We start from the raw sequence: 18,628 nt of genomic DNA, 5'->3' as shown, positions 1-18,628 counted from the left end.
TGTTAGAATTAAACAATTAACAACTGAAAATTTTATTCTAATGTTTGGAGAATGTACCCAACTTCCTCCCAGCCATCGTTATATCATGAACCATAGTCTACCTTATAAGGTAGACCAATTGCATAAAGTTCATTTTTAGTATGCTGAAAGTTTATTTTTAGTAAATTGAATGTTCATTTTTTGACATACTATTTAAAAATGAATTTTCAATATATTAAAAATAATGTTAATTCTTTTTTTGATCCTAAATTTATATGTGGTAGTTCACTTTTAGTCATGTTTTTATTAGAACATTCACCTTTAGCCCTAGTATTATTGTGGCATGACCATTTTTGGTTATCCATCAAAAAAATCGATGAAATAAGGTTAAATACAAGGGCAATTTGATATTTTTTTTAACAAAGTGGTTGACCCGCTATATTTTTATTTTTTACTTTTTTAAAAAATCCTTATTTAAAGACCAAAATACCCTTGTATTTAAGAAAATTTAAACGATTTTGTTGATAAAAGACAAAAAATGATCATGCTATAATAATACTATGACCAAAGGGGGGAGTGTTCTAAAAAAAAAAAAAAAAGAGAGACTAAAAGTGAAATGACATATATAAATCTAGAATAAAAAAGAAAATTAACCCTTAAAAATAATTTTTTGTATACTACTAAAAATAAATATTTATTAATGATCCACATTGAAATGTGAACTATAATCCGGTTATATACACGTACGAGTCAACTCGTGGGCCAAGAGTAAGGTTTGGTTCTTGAAATTATACGTAGTTGCCGTTGTGGGAGAACATTAGTAACCGTTGCATTACTATTATTATAAAGTTTACACTACAATATTAAAAAATTTACAGAGTTAATACACAATTTGATCCCTCGAATATTAAGATTTCACCAACTATGTAATTGTTAACTTAAATGGTTCTCATTCAGGACTATTTTATTCCAAATGTAAGTGCAGTAGTGCACAGTATTATTAGAAATAGGGTTTTAATTTGAAATGAAATGTGATATATATCCATCTAGTCTAGGCCTAAAGAAAGTAGGGCAACAATCGAACAATTCTTGGCGCGGTCGGCGACAAACTAAGAGGATGCATGGAGGCTTCTGATCTTCATAATTTTAGCTCTATCTTTCCCTCTTCATCATATCAATAATTAAATGGGACACACACAAAAAGCTACTCATTTTAATATCACATTTGACAATTTGTGCCCTGCATTGTCATGTAGTAACATTATTGAGACTTAGTCTTTTAATATAATGTTTTAATGAATTGAAACTAATCCAAATGTATTTGTCAACAAGGGAGGGGCACAATCTTTACTACTGTGAGGAGTTGTGGAGATAGATCATAGATACTAAATATAACATCATCTATAATACATATATAGTCTAAAAAAAGAGTTTATTATTGGGTGACAGCTTGAAGGGTTAAGTCTAACATACCTTTGGTATAATGGTAAAAGTTTTAATTGTCGGGACCAAATGCTTACCATTATGCTAAAAGTTATAGCTAGTAGCTAAGATGCAATTTTATTTCCTTCTACATGCGTAGCAGTCAGCGCCACGTTTCGATGGCAGGATGTTGGACTCAACTCTCCAAGTTGCCACCCAATTAAACAATATAATCCCCCAACACCTGCACCCATGACCTGCTTAGATACAACTGTCACGATCAAACGCTTATCATTATGCCAAAAGTTACAACTAGTAGCGAAGACACAACTTTATTTCCTTATACTTGAGTAGCAGTCAACCACACATTTCGATGGTAGGATACTGGACTCGACTCTCCGAGCTGTCTCCCAACACTAATAACGATAATTTGTACTGGAATAGGGTCATGTGTTCATGACACTAACTGTTATGCAAATATAATGAGATTATGAAACTGCGTATCCAAATCGCTACTAGTTATAATTTTTGACGTTGTGATAATTGTTTACTTTTTGAACATAATTTATGAACGTGTTTCTATCTAATACGATAGAACTCATCCACATCCAAATAGTTATTATTAGTTGTATCGTATAGAATAAGAAGAGGCTCAAATCATGGAAAACAAATGAGAAATATTATATTCTTAAGGGTTTAAAAAGTATCACATCACGTAGCTATTACTACCTATAAAGCCAGGTCTTCTCTTCATACATTTCTCACCAACAATCAGAGAAGACACCTAACTTTTCAAGAACAAAGCTAAGATTGATCTGATCAACACCCCACAAAGTACACCAACACAAAAAGGATGGGCAGAGCTCCATGCTGTGATAAAGCTAGCGTGAAGAAGGGTCCATGGTCTCCTGAAGAAGATGCTAAACTAAAAGCTTATATTGAGAAGCATGGCACTGGTGGCAATTGGATTGCTCTTCCTCAGAAAATTGGTATAAATTAAATATATCTTCCTTTCCTTGATTGATCGGCCGATTTGATTCGATTCGATTTGAGTCTTTACTGTTTTTATTTGATTGTTTGTAGGGTTAAAGAGATGTGGGAAGAGTTGCAGGCTAAGATGGTTGAATTATTTGAGGCCTAATATAAAGCATGGTGGTTTCACTGAAGAAGAAGACAACATCATCTGTAGCCTCTACATTAGTATTGGCAGCAGGTCAGTCATCTATCCCTCACCTCTGATCTCTCAACATTAAAACAAAATATTTTGTGTCAAAAACCTAGTAGTAGTTGTCCTCTAGCTCTTGTTTCTGATTCTTCTGATTTAGGGAATTAATAACTTCATCATCACTTCCAAGATCACATCTATATGTACATACAAACATATATTGTTTTAATGAATTCTAGATCTTTCTTTGTGGTCTTTCTTGATCCTTAATATTCCTTGCAAAAGCTGGAATTCTTAGACTCTATATGCATCCTCTATTCTAGCTATCATCCATTTTGGGTAACAAGGAAACCCACAACCACTATCCTAGCCGACAAAGAACCACAACCAGGTAAACTAAGCTATAGGTTTCTCATAATTGATCGACTCAAATCAAGAAAGTCAATAGGTCGTTCCTGTTGGGATTCAAATTGCCCATATATAATTGATTAATTGGCTCAAACTAAGAAGGTCAATAAGCCGCTCTGTTAGGAGTTGAACTGCTCATAGCTAATGGCACCAAACTAATTGAAGGCTAATAGGCTGCTCCTATAAGGAGTCGTTATAAGCCAACAGTTTGACTAACTTGGATTGTACCTACTGTATCATCGTTTTGATCCTAATATAATAATGTTGAAATTACAAAACCCATAGAACTAGGGCTTGAGTATGTAGATTCATTTTGAACACTTTTCGAGTTCTTTCTTTATTTCGAATTGTAAAACCTCATTCTCATATTTTCCATTTCTCCAGTTACTAAACGCCCGCAATTCTAACTTTTTTAAAACTCGTAACATTATTAGGTGGTCTATAATAGCTGCACAATTGCCGGGAAGAACGGATAACGACATCAAGAACTACTGGAACACAAGGCTGAAGAAGAAGCTGCTGGGAAAGCGAAAACAGTCACAGATGAACAGATTACTGCTAGCAGGCCATCAAGAATCTGATAATAAGCAAACAAATGGAGGAGTTACTGAAGAGAACCCATTCCTGCAAAACCTAAGCAACTCAGCTCTCGAAAGGCTCCAACTCCACATGCAACTTCAAGGCCTTCAAAACCCTTTTTCTCTCTACAATAATAATAACCCTAACAACCCACCCCCCATTTGGCCCAACAAAATCACCCCCACCCCCTTTCAACCCAAAATAGCTGATGATGAGCCAATAATGACCTCCAATCTCGACATCCCAGAGTACAGCAAGATGAATGAACTGGAAAATTGCATGAATAATAATTCTGGGTCGAGTTTGGGGCAGGAGAATAATAATAATAATAATAATAATAATTCTGGGGAAATTCAGACTATTCCAGGGTTTACCCAGTCTGAGATTGACAGTCTTCTAATCAATGGCGGTGAGAATCATCAGATTTCAGATTTTGATTGTTTTAAACAGATGGAGGGATCGAAGGAGAGGTTGGAATGGTGGAACACTGAGTTTGATACAAATTCTGAGATTGAGAATCTTCTCATCAATGGCGGTGGGACGGTACTGCTTCCTCATCCTCATCAGTCTCATCAGGAGGGAATAATGTATGAAGAAGACTATGCATCACTAGGGTATAATATGTAGTGTATATATGTATGTGAGGTTAATTACTTATCATTGGATGTTAAGGAGCTGATCATTTCTGTTGTAAATTGTGTGAATAATGTTTATCATTTTTCATTGCAAAATAATTCTATACCTCTTGCAAATCACTCATATTACATTTACTTTTTCATTTTCTTGTTATATATTGCAGTTGAATATATATATATATGATGCGATCGCACCTTAACGTGCGATCAGTACGTGTGGACACACCAATAGTATAAAAAAATGTACCAATAGTGTTAGAAAAACGCACAACGATGAAATGCACAAATGCGCTACAAAACACACCACACCCAAAAAAATGCACCATACCTCCCTACACCTAATGGTGTGTTTCTGAACACTGTGTGACTTTTATGCGTACCTGCCCTAATGTTGCATTTTGTGATAATGCGTATCTAATGGTGCTCTTTTTGGTGCATTTTTTTTTGTGTGTTTCCTAACATTATTGGTGCATGTTTGCATAACTATTGGTGTGTCCGCACTGATCGGACGTTATATATATATATATATATATATATATATATATATATATATATATATATATATAATGCTCAGGATGATCTTATCATATTATTGATATTATCTTCATTCTTTTAAAATTTTGAACAGACCATTTTTTGTTTTCTTCCATTGTTTTGAGAACCAAAAGTACGTAGAATTGTTTAACTCATCCTTTTCGTAAGTTGTTCCGGACCATACTTTGGTGTTATATATCCTTGTTCTTGTGAGAGAATCAACATCTTATTAGAGATTTATACGATATATGGTTATTAATTTTATATATGTGTTCAGACATGACGACCTTATTACCCGAGGCTTTAATAATATTTTGGTATATTGAAATTGCAAATGCTAATTTAAGTTTGATAGAAATTTTATTAATTTTATTGATGATGTCATGTGGTTTGTTTTTAGAAGAGTTAGGAACCGTGAAAATTAGAAAACAGAAAATATGTTTATTTGTACATCACTACTACATCTTTATTCTTTTGAGTTTTATAATTTATATTAGTATATATGATTTTTCAAAAGATATGATTTTGTCTTTTAGTATTGTAGAATGTAATTTAAATTTTGATGATGCAAAATGCACAGTCGTTATGCCGTGGACCATGGTCATGGGCTGATACTACAGTTGTGTTGAACTGATACTGCAGTTGTGTTGAAAGGAAACTGCAGTTGCGCGGAATAGAGGTTGTTTCATTCGTTTGGAACTACAGTTGTGTTGAATTGATACTGCAGTTGTGTTGACGGATGAAACGACCTCTGTTCCGCGCAACTGCAGTTTTCTTTCAACACAACTGCAGTATCAGCCCATTTCCACAGTATAATTTGCGCAAAACGCAATCTTCAAAGCAGCTAATGATCAAAATTAAAGCTAAGTGCTAAGCAGCAAAGGATCTAAAACTGAGGAGAATTTTCTATACTAAGGTTAAAACGATAGAACTTGTACCCTTTTTAGCTTTGAAGATAATAAATCTTTATCTTCATGTGACCTACCTATAAACTCAGTTTCCAACTTATCCATAATTCATAAAATATCTTATGACCTACCTTACTAAGAATCCAGTTCAGCAGATCGATACGCAATGATCTTTGATGTATACATCCACAATAAGGTATAATTTATTACCATACTTCTAACTGTCTATGAGAATATATAATTATATATGTCCTTCAACTACAACATCCAAAATGGTGTACTGGCATTGTATATATACTATCTATGATAGGATCTTCCATACTTCCACGTTGCCGCAGTGTAGTGCATATACAAGTAAAATTAATTGTTATTTCAAGAAATTTTATAGAGCAAATTTTATCTTTAGTTATTAATTATTGTGACATTGTCACATTTAATTATATATATATTTTTTAATTTTGTTACATTGCATTCTTAATTAATGTTCATTTGCTTGTCACAATTAGTCATTTAAAACTTTTGTCACTCTACTGTTTAATAAAGATAACTAACATGTAATTTCATCATTTAATTAAAATAGTTTAAAAGAGAGATTGGGAGAGAAATTACATATTAGAACAAGATACTTGAATGATTAAATTATATGCTATAGTCATCTTTATTAAATGGTGAAATGATAAAAATTTAAATGGAGTACTAATTATGACAAGCAAATGATGAAAGTCAATAATGTAATTAGATATAATTAAAATAAAATGACTAAATATGGTAATATATGACACAGTAGTCGATGACCAAGGTGAAAATTTGTTGAAATTCAATATTCATATATGTACAGACAAATTTCACTTTCAGTACTAAGTCCTTAATTATTGTGACATTGTGACATTTAGTCATTTAAAAAAAAATTACTTGATTACTTTCTTGACATTTATTTTATTGCCTCAATTAGTTCGTAGCTTAAATTTTTGTCATTTCACTATTTAATATTCCATACAAGGACCCCAGGGTGTAGTAACTCCAATAGTTGTATCATGAACCCAAATATTTTTATTTTCTCCTTAAATTTTTTAACTATTTTAAATAGTTTAAATGACTTCCATATTGATATATACATAAATTACTATGTTACCAAGTTGGTCACAAATTATTAAAATATCTCAACGAGAAATTTTTACTAGATTTTTGTATATATTGATTTTATCTATAAAAATAAATAAATAATAGTATATTTATGTGATAATTGATCAATTAGTGTGATTTTTATGAACCCACACTATTTTTATGCAGTTATACTGTGGATCTAACTGTAATAAAATTAAAATGATATTTTACTGTTGCTATAATGAAGCTATTGTGGGTAGAAAATGAAACTAAAAAACAAAGCTCATTTTATAACATAAATTGTCAAATGAAACTGTACTATAATTAAAATGATACTTTAGTGTTGCTATAATGAAACTAGTATGTGAAAAATAAAACTAAAATTTAGAACCCATACAATAACATATATTGTCAAATGAACTTGAAGTGTAATTAAAAAATAATACTTCAACATTACTATAATTAAACATTTAAACTAGTGTGTGAAAAATGAAACTAAAAAATATAGCTCTTGCAATAATGTATATTATCAAATTAAGCTATAATAAAATTAAAATAATACTTTAGTATTGTTATAATAAAACTAGTATGTGTTAAAAATAAACTAAAAAACAAAACAATATTATCAAATGAAACTGAAGTATAATTAAAATGATACATACTACATGGTCTACGTTGCTACATAGACCACGGTCCACAGTAAATTTATCTACCACCTGGATCCATATTATGGACCTAGTCCATGATATAATTTGCTCTAATAACTATGTATAATTTTAGATGTGAAGTCAAGTTCATTCTGAGTTTCTGACTTATGCCATATATATACCTAAAAAAGAACTCTCGATATCCCAGTCCCCCCTACCACATCCCCCAAAAAAAAAAGGAAAAAAAAAAAAACTTTAAAAAAAAAACAAGAAATTTGTGCTTACAACAAGTTCAAAGTAAGCTAAAAGGCCAAAACTCTTTGTGGTTCCATCGAAAATAACACTGTAACAAAGGGAAGTTATTTTCTTCCCTGCTCTTTCTGGTTCCTCTATACTCAGAAACTCAATCTAAGAAGTCAACTGAAAAAGTCTATTTGCTCTTTAGGAATGGTGGAAGTCTAGCACAGCTACAAATATCCAGTACATTCAAAGTCCAGATTAGTTGGCATTAAGGGCATCGAGTTGCTTTCTAAGTTCTTCAAGGTCATCCACAGGACAAGTGGTCTCAGAAGGAGGAATATTCGGAAATTCATCTGCAGTCGGCAGCTCATGAACGAGCCCTTCGGGGAGTACACCTGAAGCGGAAAAGATAAGTGAATGACGAGAATCAATGACAAATGAAAAGCATGTTTAGATGACACACCAAGTTATATATAACAGATCTGATGCTGATCAATTTGTAAAGATTACCTGAACTATTGGCATTTGCACTATCTAGATCACTGTCATCGAGTACACTGTAGGGCATCATATAACAACGATCTTAGTTTCAATTCATCTTTCAATGTTGTAACGACTAAAAATCTTCCAAGGTAAATTAGAAGTATCATCTGCCTTGAGTCTTGAATACTAAGATAAATCTGTTGTCTACAATACCTTATATTCCATTCATTATCATCATGAATGGGGATCTCTATTAATTTTGATGCTTCCTCCTCCATCTTTGCTTTTGCAGCAGCATCCCTGGCAGGCTTTGCAAGAATGTATTCCCTCTGCAGTTTGAAAGAATTTTTAGTCAAAATATCCAAGCTAAGCTGAATGATCTGTAGAATAAGGTCAAAGTGATTATACTTGTCGCTCCAAACAAGCTGCATTTGAGCATTGAGTATTTGGCTTCATCTCCATTGTTGGAAAATAATCTTTCAGAGCATTGTATCCCTGAAATCAACCCAGGGTCAAGAAGGGAAGTTAAGCACTCGGTGATAACTTTTACTTTAATCACTTCAACATCCCAAGTCCAAGCACTAGCCAAACATGTGCATATGTATTTTAAACACTAATCACAGCAAGTGCATAAGTGTGTGCATGGGAAGGCTGTTAGGGAATAAAGTTACCAGATATGGGGACACATGTCCAAACTTTAACAAGTACTTCAGTGTGTTCTGAACCAAAAGCCCGGCAACAACTCCCTACCAAAGTCAGTTAAGATGAAATGTATTAAACTAGGGAAAAGGGATGGCAAAAGTACTGGAGAGCATATTAAACACATCCATCTGAGCCTCATGGAGAGATTCATCAAATTAGGAATTTAAATTTATCTCATTCCCAAGTCAAATTTATCAAGTTCATTAGTCATACACAAGATTCATAACATTTCATCAATTTGACATAGGAATTTGAGGAGTTTTATGTACTAGGTAAAAAGTCCAGGCTCATGAAACAAGAAGTTAATGAAGACACAGAAAACTTACCATGGTAGTAGGCAAAGAGGCAGCACACACACCTTCACGCTTGAGAGTGCGTTCATCAATTCCAGATGCTACAACCTAACAAGTAAAGAATTCAAATTATCAACCAAGATTTTAAGAGAAACTCTGTGACTGCATACAACACTAGGACTAACAGAAGAAAACACCCTTGATATCATTTACTAGCTTTATAAATGTCATGCCAGTGCACAAGGCACTAACATCATACAAGGTCAGTGGAAAGAAAATGTAGGCAAAGTTACCTCTGTTTCCAGGGAGGAGGTTTCTAGGATTTAAAACCATGACCTCATGATCAACAAATGATCACTATGGCACTAGACCTATCCCAAACATCGTCATCATTACTTGTTTATACAAACATTGCTTTAGTGGGTTGGACCACATCTATTTCAGTATACTTTACAAGCATTTTTCAAAACCATGACCAAATATTTCTCGATTATAAAATTTCCAGCAAAGATACGAGGGAATTGCAGCAATTCAATTGAGAATTGAATCTTACCAAGGGAGGCACACAAGCAAAGCAGGCAGTTTCACCAGGAATCAACAATTGTATGTGACCTGAGACAGCATTTTCAGATACACCTGCCAGAAAATTTCCTTGAGTAAATTTCGTAAAAGAGAATCACATATGATTACAAGGTAATAACATCTAAAAAAAGACTCAAGAGTATCAAGTTCCCAGTTCCAGAGCCTTGCAATGAGTCAGTTTAGCCTGAGAATGACCCAGGACTCAAGTGGAGCTGAGTCAAAGAAGGGTTCAACCCACTCAACTTGACTCATCCCGTTATTGCATCTTCCCTCTGCAACTATTGTAGGCATAAGAGATACCAGGTTGAATACCTGGTTTCTGTATGGAATTACTAAGCTATACCACCTCATGCATTTTACATGTACATTCCATCATTTATAAGCAGGAGTAGTATTCTAAATTATCATCTTTAGACATATATTCCATCATTTATAAGCAGGAGCAGTTTCCTCTAACTTGTCATCTTTAGACATTTATTCCATCATTTATAAGCACAAGCAGTAGCTTTTTTCTCATCTAAATTAATTAGACAGTATCTTAATTGCACAGAATATTTCCCATAAGCATGAAACAGTATTTTAAAAGACAAGCAAAAAGTTTTAATGATAATAATAACACCAAAAAAAAAAAAAAGCAGAAGAAAACAAATGACTTACCAGATTCCATCCAAATCTGGTTTAATTCATTGCATGCCTGTTAGACCAAGAATTGACTTAGCTATGCAAATTTAGACAAAAGAGGGCCAACTAAGACGAAGAAAAAACCCTCAATATTGAGTACATTGAACAAATTCTTTTGTGTGCACTTGAAAGTCCTTTAGCAGATACTTGTCATACCTGATTTACTACCATCCTTGCTTCGTAATTATCTACACAGCTTAAAACAAGATCTACCCCACTACCTTCTTTATTTGGGCAGAATGACTTATTCTGGAGGCTTGACATGAACGTCTCAAAACCATCAACTGTTGTGATATTCAATGTATAGCTCTGAAAGAAAAAATTAGTTAGATGAATATGAAAACTATGGAAAACTACAGACTTTAAAACCACAAGTTCAATTGAGCAGTTCAAAGATTACTATCAAGGAAAATTACACACAACATTAGATATCAAAGCAACACCCCACATCTTGCAGGCTAAATGTGGGTGGTAGTGTGGTACAAACAAGTAACACTTATTGAAAGACATTCAACAAACACAACCACAAAATAAAATAAGAGTACATATCAACTTAAATGTTCTTTCACTCTGTGAAGTGGGTATGAGGAAGTAGTCCTAAAACAGAAAACATGAAAATGCTAATCTTTAATCCTTACCTCAAGCACAACATCAGGATTTATTTCAGCAAGGGTTTGAACAGCAGCATCTGTCTTTGTCATACCAACCTGGAAACAATGCAAATAGTATGGAACTAGATTAGGCAGATGTTCTTCTGTTCTTCATTTTAGTTACAACTTCGAGGCACAACTTATCATATACTAGGAAACTACAAGAGCTTTGGATAGCAAGAAAAAGCATAGCATCCAAATACAGTATGCAGGTTGTAAATATATACATAGTACAATTTTTAATAACTACTGTACACAAGTATAATTTAAGATTAACAAAAATTGAGAATATTGTCTTAAACAACACCTGCTCCGGACGAAAAAATAGCCTATTCATGTTAGCTAACTCCACTTTGTCATAATCATACAATAAAAGGCGACCAATGCCACACCTTGTTAGCATCTCAGCTGCAACACTGCCTACACCACCTATGCCCTGTTCAAAATTTCATGAAGAATATAATATGAACATTTCAATGTAATTTGTGGCAAAAACAACCTATATTGCAATTGTAGAAGATGTTAGAGATATATAAAATTTAAAAAAAATTAAAATTAAAATTAAAATTAAAAAATAAAAATAAAAAAGAGAAAGTAGGCTTACAACCATTTATAAATCTCATCACATTTATTTAATTTCTGACACATTATTGGAGTAGCTAATAATAAACTTAAATGTAGCATGTGTGTGTGTGTATGTCTACCATATATATCTTAAACACATTTTTTGCATATATATTTTATCAGTCACTTGGGCAAAAAGGAAAAAACTAAAAAATATATGTTTAAAATATAAAAGGGAAGAGATCAAAGTACAGACAACTATGGCAACAGAGAACCCTCGTATTCTTTCATAATTTTCCACAATGCCCATCCTCTGAAGTGCCATAAGCCTGCTGTATGGATTGCTATCAACCACCTCAGCACTCATGTCCTGTAACCAGGAAAATAAACAAAACGTTAACTTAGGAAGCCACTCATTTAAGTGATAATGCAAATTTAGAATGTGAAAACACAATTACCTTGACTTTTGAGCGCCGTAAAGGTCCTGAATTTGTTAGGGCTGAGAGATGCTCAGCATGCAATTGAATCTAAAAGAAGGAACCCAAAAACAAATAATTTCAACCCTTAATTTAATTAATTATGCATTTCTGTATATAAAATTGGTCTTGATCAATGTGCTTCAATCACGTGTTTTCCCAATTTATATGTAAGCATAAAAACACAAGAATATGAAACATCTAGGTATGCAATTACCTTATCAACCAATTGGCACTGAGTGGGATCAGACAGCATTTTCTTGAGTGATTCAAGATCATTGAGTAATTCTTTAATCTCTTCCTCCATTGGCCCTCTCTTTGTCCAAATCTGTAAATTTAGTTTCTTTAGTCTAAAAAGAGCCTATGACTTTTAACTTTGCAGTGTCTACATAGCAGCCAAGATTCTACTATAGCAATTTTTTGGGTACATATGGGTAAATGAGGTGGGACTCAAACCCAAGCCAACTTCCTGGAGATATGTGTAATTTACCACCAATCTAAACCTTGAATCCTCTGCAATTGCATTGACCCTACGACAAATTGCCAGTCTAAAAAGTAGTGTAATCTGAAAAGAAATTACTGCTTCTTCCGCAATCCAGATATGAATTAGAGACCACTACTTGTTGGCAAGATACTTATAACATAATCTAGAATCAATCTAAAAGAAAATGTAACCGAAATTCATACGAGATCACCGAGTTTTATAATGTTGATCTATTAGGAGTTTAATTCGAAAAACAAACAACGAATTTAGCTCCGATTTGAAGAAGGAGAAAGCGGCGGACCTGTTAAGACCTTCAGGCGACTGATCGGACCGAAGAGGGAGAAAGAGTTGCAAGGGAAGGAAACTCCGGCAGGCTGGGTTTGAGGTGAGGATCTGGCGTTGTATTAAGTATTTTGACGAAATGATACTGTAATCCTTCTAAAATTGTCAATTACGACTTACGAGTGGCATTAAGAGTAATAAGATTGATACAATTTGACAATGCAAACAAAAAATAGGGAATTTGTGTCAAATATGTCATCGAATTACATATTAAATTGCAATTAGTTTGGTAATTGCCACACCATTTAATTATTCGGTCAATAGGTCATTTTAGATTTAATTGCTTGAATTTACACTGTTCAAGGATTCGATTGTAACTTTTTTTGAGTTGAATGACCTAATTGCGGTGTAATCATAGTTGAAAAATCAATAGGCGTTCCTCGGGTGCTCGGGGGCGCCTAGGCGGGGATTAGTCGGCGCCTAGGCGTCATGTATTTTTTATTTTATTTTTTATTCTTTAAAAATTTGTTTATTTTTTTTAAATTTTTAAGACTTGATAATTATAAACTATTTAATTAATACTTTAATAATTAATACTAAAATATTAAATATTAAAAAAATTAAAAAAACATATAGGATTTGAACAATTTAGGCTTATTTTGTTCAAAACGATATCGATTTATGTGAAATAACCCATTTAAAAAATAAGTGAACAAATTAAAGGTAATCAGTCGACTAGGCAACCTAGTCGGTGCCTAGGCGAATTAGCCGACGCCTAGAAGGTCTAGGCGGAGCTTAGGCGGCCTACTCAACCTAGTCGGCCGCCTAGACCACCGATTATGGTGATACGCTAGGCGGTCGGCCAGCGTCTAGCGCCTAGACACCGATTAATCGTTGCTTAGACGGGATTTTTGCAATACTGTGTGTAGTTTGATAGCCTATTTAACCTTTATTCCCAAAAATAGAAAGTGAATGATATATTTGAGGCAAAATCTCTAATGAGATCGTCTCACGCAAGTCCTCACTCGTAAGACAATTTGAGTTTTTCATAAGTATTACATTTTTACTCATAAGTATTATGATTTTCTTTATAAGTAATTATTCCCCCCATAATATCTATCACATTTTGATTCAAAAATATTACATATTTAATTAAAAGTATAACATTTTTCTTTATAAGTATTAAACTTACTCTCATAAGTAACAACCAATCAATTTATTCAAACTCATAATATGTATGTCTTTCTCTAGAATCTAATTTACCCATATTTGAACCTCTCAGAAACCTTTCTTGCTCTTTCTTGCTCATAATATGTATGTCTTTCTCACTCATATGCCCTAGACGCAAATGGCATAATTGCGTGAGATCAACATCAACCACCAATGAGGATACTGCTACTAAACTTGTCACAATACTGTCATGTAACATATACAAGCTTCCAAATCAATAAGTTTCATAAAAACAATAAAACTTTTTATCACCTTCATAACTCCACCTTATATATGTACTTGCACCATAGAGATTTCAAGGTGCCCAAGGATATCAAGTTCAGTTTGAAGTTAAAAATATACCGAACATTGGTAAGAGTCCTAACAATATTATCATGAGTTTTTATCTAAATACTTACAGTTCCACTAACGTAACCTTGCATTGAGTATCATTATCCATCAAAACAACTCTACCATCGACCGATTCTAGAGAGATTGTCTAGTCTTTATGAGGACACATGTGAAATATACAACCAGAATCTAGAATCCACTCAATTTTACTTTGTCATCCAAATCATCCCACTAGTCATATGCCATCATAGTTGTTCCATTATGGGTTAGGAGGTCTTTCATTTGGACTCTCTAGATAGAGAAACTAATTTTCTTATCAAACTTCTCAATATCGAATTTGTTGAAAGTCGACATATTTGAAAATAATTTCTCAATTAGGACATCAATATCAGTAGATCTTTAGAGGTTTTTAGAACAGTAACATGCCACATGGAAAAAGGGAAGCAAAGAGAGAGAAAAAAATATGGCCTGTAAAGAAGGTTTTTGGAACAGTGAATTATCTGACAAATAGAGAGAGAGAAGGAGAGAGGCGCCTGACAAAAACCATACGCATCCTCTGTTGCCTGTCCTCAATTGCAGCTTTTTGGTTTTCTTTTTATATTTTTCCCTCTTTATATTCTTTTATCTATTTCTCCTCTCATTTTCTCTTTCCTAATCTCACTTACAAAAATTACTCAATAACCGCAAAATATCCCCACTGATAAGGATGCTCTTAAAATCGCTTTTATACCACTTGGTTGGAATATAATGGAATAATGTGAAATTATGTGGAAGTAAATAATCGAACAATTGATAATTATGTAAAAATAAGTTAAATAATATGAAAGAATATACAAATGATAAATTAGAAAATTGTTAAATTGAGAGGATATTACGATAAATAATATAAAGATATAATGATGATTACAATGCCTATTTTATATTTTTATACATAAAAGAACAAAAACTTAGAAACAAAGCTGTAGCTTCAGGTGAGGGGTGGAGATCATGCAACTTAACCCGCCAAGGATTTTGAGCCACAAATATTATTTCTCAACACACAGTATTATCTTGAATTTGGAGCTTAATCACCAATTAGCTAAGGCCATGTCGCTGTTAATCTGTTTATGAACACTCGTGAAAGTGTGTGCCGTTTTGGAATATGGAGAGTACGACAACGAACCACGTAGCGGAGTAACCGAGGATCCGCGAGAGTATTTCTTCACTCTTCGATCATCTCCTCGTAGAAATACTCTTTTCTCTCTGAGCATTGCGGCGGCATTGGTACCTAAGAGACAGGGAACAATGGCGGAAGTGAGCAACAAGCAGGTGATTTTGAAAGGCTACGTGACCGGCTTTCCGAAGGAGTCGGACATGGAAATCCGAACAACTACCGTGAAACTGGAGGTTCCGGCGGGTTCCAACGCCGTGCTCCTGAAGAATCTCTATCTCTCATGCGATCCCTACATGCGAATTCGCATGAACAAAACGGAGGGCAGCTATGCTCAGTCCTTCACTCCCGGCTCTGTAAGTAAAAAAATTCATGATTATTCGTGTATTAGCTGAGTATTATCTGCGTAATTGGAAGTGTTATTCTATTAGCTTTTGATTGGTTAGAGCATCCTTGAGAGGTTGAATTTTTTCGAAGCATTGCCAAAATATTTAGGGAAAACTTCCGTACAAAATAACACTTCTCTTACCTCAATTACATAAACAATTGAGAGAGGAATAACGGCTATAGGTATAATTGAGAAACAAAAATTGCAAATTTCCAGATATTGTATCTCAATTATATCTACAATGGACAGATGAATCGAGATGAATAGTGGTTATAGATATAGTTGAGGAATGAAAAGTGCATTTTAAACTAGCTTAGAAATGTATATATCTACTATCTGCTTGTGCACTTATAGTAATCTGTATTCTCCTCTCTGTACCTTTAATTAGCTTAAATGTTTTATAATTTTGGTGTAGCCTATTGTGGGGTATGGAGTTGCTAGAGTTTTAGAGTCTGGCCATCCCAACTTCAAGAAGGGAGACTTAGTTTGGGGAGTAACAGGATGGGAGGAATACAGCATTATTACTGACACTCAGGGGCTTTTTAAAATCCAACATACTGATGTGCCTCTTTCATATTATACTGGACTTCTTGGTAAGTTCCTTGAACTTAATCACTTACACAGACACGCTTAGAGAGAGTGCGTGTGTGTGTATCATTTTACATACACTTGGTTAAATTTCATGGTATAATAGCAAGGCAGCAATTGTGGCAATAATAGCCTGATAGGAAATAGCAGATAGAGACACTGACTAAAGTAACCTTGGTTAAAAGTTATTGAGATATGTTAGCCTTAGGGATTGTGATGTTCTTGATGACACAGAGAATTCAAGGGAAAGTAGATTGTGGTTACTTTGATAAGCGGAACCAATGTAGCCAACTCCTAGGTTGGGATTAAGGCTGCATTGGACTGAGTTTGATTATATTCTAGCTTCAATAGTGGAGCTTCACATTCCTGCTTGGATGCTGAGCATCGCTGCACTGAGAGTTTGCTTGTGATGTTGCATTAATTGATTCAACCTAGATCAGTATTTAATTGGTTGTTGCATCAATCTGTCCTTATATTCTTTCATTTGTTATAGCTTCATTTTTTGCTTTTCCTAACCCTAGCCATCTCTACCACCACAAAAATAGTCATAATTAGAATATCTTGATAGCTGTGATAGTTCATCTATTTACTTGAAATTTTGTAGGTATGGCTGGTACAACTGCATATGCTGGCTTCTATGAGGTGTGCTCCCCCAAGAAAGGAGAAACTGTCTTCATTTCTGCAGCATCTGGAGCTGTTGGTCAGCTTGTTGGACAATTTGCTAAGCTTTTGGGTTGTCACGTTGTTGGTTGTGCTGGTAGCAAAGAGAAGGTCCTTACTGAATTAATCTCTCTTTGCAATTTTACTGATTGAAATTTGTAGAGTTTTTTTCACTTTTGGTCCTATGACTATTGGACCATTTCAACATTTGGTTCCCAACTATTAACTTTTCCACATTTAGTCCTGCAACTTTTAAAACATTGCCACATTTGGTCCTCTGGCCTAATTTCCGGTCACCGGTGACCAAATTTGTATCACTCTGTTATTGAACATGAGTGCATAATAGTCATGTGACTTATCTTGAAGGTCAAAGTTACCGTTTTCTATAACATTTTTCAACTAAAATATTTGGTCAACGGTGACCGGAAGTTAGGCCGGAGGACCAAATGTGGCAAGGTTTTAAAAGTCGTGGGACCAAATGTGAAAAAATTAATAGTCAAGGATCAAATGTGAAAAAATTAATAGTTAGGGACCAAATGTAGGAATGGTTTAATAGTCTTGGGTCTAGAAGTGGAAAAAAAAGTCAAGCTTGTAGGATTTTTTAAATCCCTTGGTCTCTCCTCCTGTTGCCTTTTCTCTTTTCTGTATTCTCTATTTCATTTCCCCCTACATCGGTCATATCACTTCTTGACCAATGAAGTCCTTTCAACTTATGAATCACTTTCTCTAAATCTGTGCTCCATAATGGCTTCATCTTAGATATATATAGGCTTGAGACTGTGGACTCTGCAGCACACATGTAGCTTGGGATTTGTTTTATCTATCAAAAAGATAGGTTAAACCAAGTTTTAGGAAGATCAACTAGTGGAACACATGTAGCAATTCATTTATAATTGTCAATATTAGTTAACATATTCATCAACTCATGGTGTTTAGAAAAATCCACCTCTGCAGGCTTTTTCCTTGATTTTCCTCTTTATGTTTTGCATAGTCATTAGTGAATATTACCTATCATACAGATCATTACAATTTATAATTCATGAAATCAAAGGTGAGTGGTGAAATTAGTTTTCTTTCTTTTTAATTTAATCTTTCTTTTTCTTTGTTTGTTTGTTAAGGTTGATTTGTTGAAGAACAAATTTGGATTTGATGATGCCTTTAACTACAAAGAGGAGCCGGACTTGAATGCAGCTTTAAAAAGGTTAGTTTGAATTTTTGTATTCCTTTTTGTTTTTATGTGCTAGGAAATTGCAGTACTTTCTTTCTGATATGAATGTCCAAGACTGATGAAATAATCCCTAGACCTTTTGTAATAAAAACTCACTACCAACCAACTAAGCTGCTTCAACTTTCAATGATTTTCATGTGTAATAATACATTATTTATATATACTAAAGCATATAATATACACACACATATATGTAATGGGGGTAGGGAGGGGGTGCAATGCCCCCCCCCCCCCCC

General features: G+C 33.9%; 3 protein-coding genes across 3 annotated transcripts in view; 2 read left to right on the top strand and 1 right to left on the bottom strand.

Moving 5' to 3' along the window:
• Window positions 1-2,172: 2,172 nt before the first annotated feature.
• On the top strand, window positions 2,173-4,295 carry LOC116026019 (transcription factor MYB36). Its single transcript, XM_031267458.1, has 3 exons — window positions 2,173-2,390; window positions 2,485-2,614; window positions 3,409-4,295. Exons 1-3 carry the CDS (start codon window positions 2,255-2,257, stop codon window positions 4,178-4,180), a joined length of 1,038 nt encoding a protein of 345 aa, XP_031123318.1. The 5' UTR covers window positions 2,173-2,254; the 3' UTR covers window positions 4,181-4,295.
• Window positions 4,296-7,655: 3,360 nt separating this feature from the next.
• Window positions 7,656-12,966, bottom strand: LOC116024661 (ubiquitin-like modifier-activating enzyme 5). Its single transcript, XM_031265614.1, has 15 exons — window positions 12,838-12,966; window positions 12,270-12,380; window positions 12,035-12,103; window positions 11,833-11,946; window positions 11,320-11,448; window positions 11,001-11,069; window positions 10,519-10,671; window positions 10,339-10,375; window positions 9,653-9,735; window positions 9,133-9,207; window positions 8,776-8,850; window positions 8,513-8,599; window positions 8,318-8,433; window positions 8,132-8,178; window positions 7,656-8,016 (listed from the first exon to the last, which is right to left on the bottom strand). The coding sequence occupies exons 2-15, from the start codon at window positions 12,357-12,359 to the stop codon at window positions 7,880-7,882; spliced, it is 1,281 nt and encodes a 426-aa protein (XP_031121474.1). The 5' UTR covers window positions 12,360-12,380; window positions 12,838-12,966; the 3' UTR covers window positions 7,656-7,879.
• A 2,472-nt stretch (window positions 12,967-15,438) lies between these two features.
• The window catches only part of LOC116026285 (2-alkenal reductase (NADP(+)-dependent)-like), a 4,622-nt gene continuing 1,432 nt past the window's right edge, over window positions 15,439-18,628 (top strand). Inside the window, exons 1-4 of the mRNA XM_031267767.1 lie at window positions 15,439-15,884; window positions 16,332-16,509; window positions 17,109-17,275; window positions 18,283-18,365. Of these exons, the coding sequence (XP_031123627.1) occupies window positions 15,663-15,884; window positions 16,332-16,509; window positions 17,109-17,275; window positions 18,283-18,365 (650 nt within the window). The 5' untranslated portion in view covers window positions 15,439-15,662. The remainder of the gene's footprint in view (window positions 15,885-16,331; window positions 16,510-17,108; window positions 17,276-18,282; window positions 18,366-18,628) is intronic.

Source organism: Ipomoea triloba, chromosome 7, assembly GCF_003576645.1.
Source record: "Ipomoea triloba cultivar NCNSP0323 chromosome 7, ASM357664v1".
Taxonomy (NCBI): domain Eukaryota; kingdom Viridiplantae; phylum Streptophyta; class Magnoliopsida; order Solanales; family Convolvulaceae; genus Ipomoea; species Ipomoea triloba.
The sequence above is the reverse complement of the archived record's forward strand: the minus strand, read 5'-3'. Positions and strand labels throughout refer to the sequence as shown.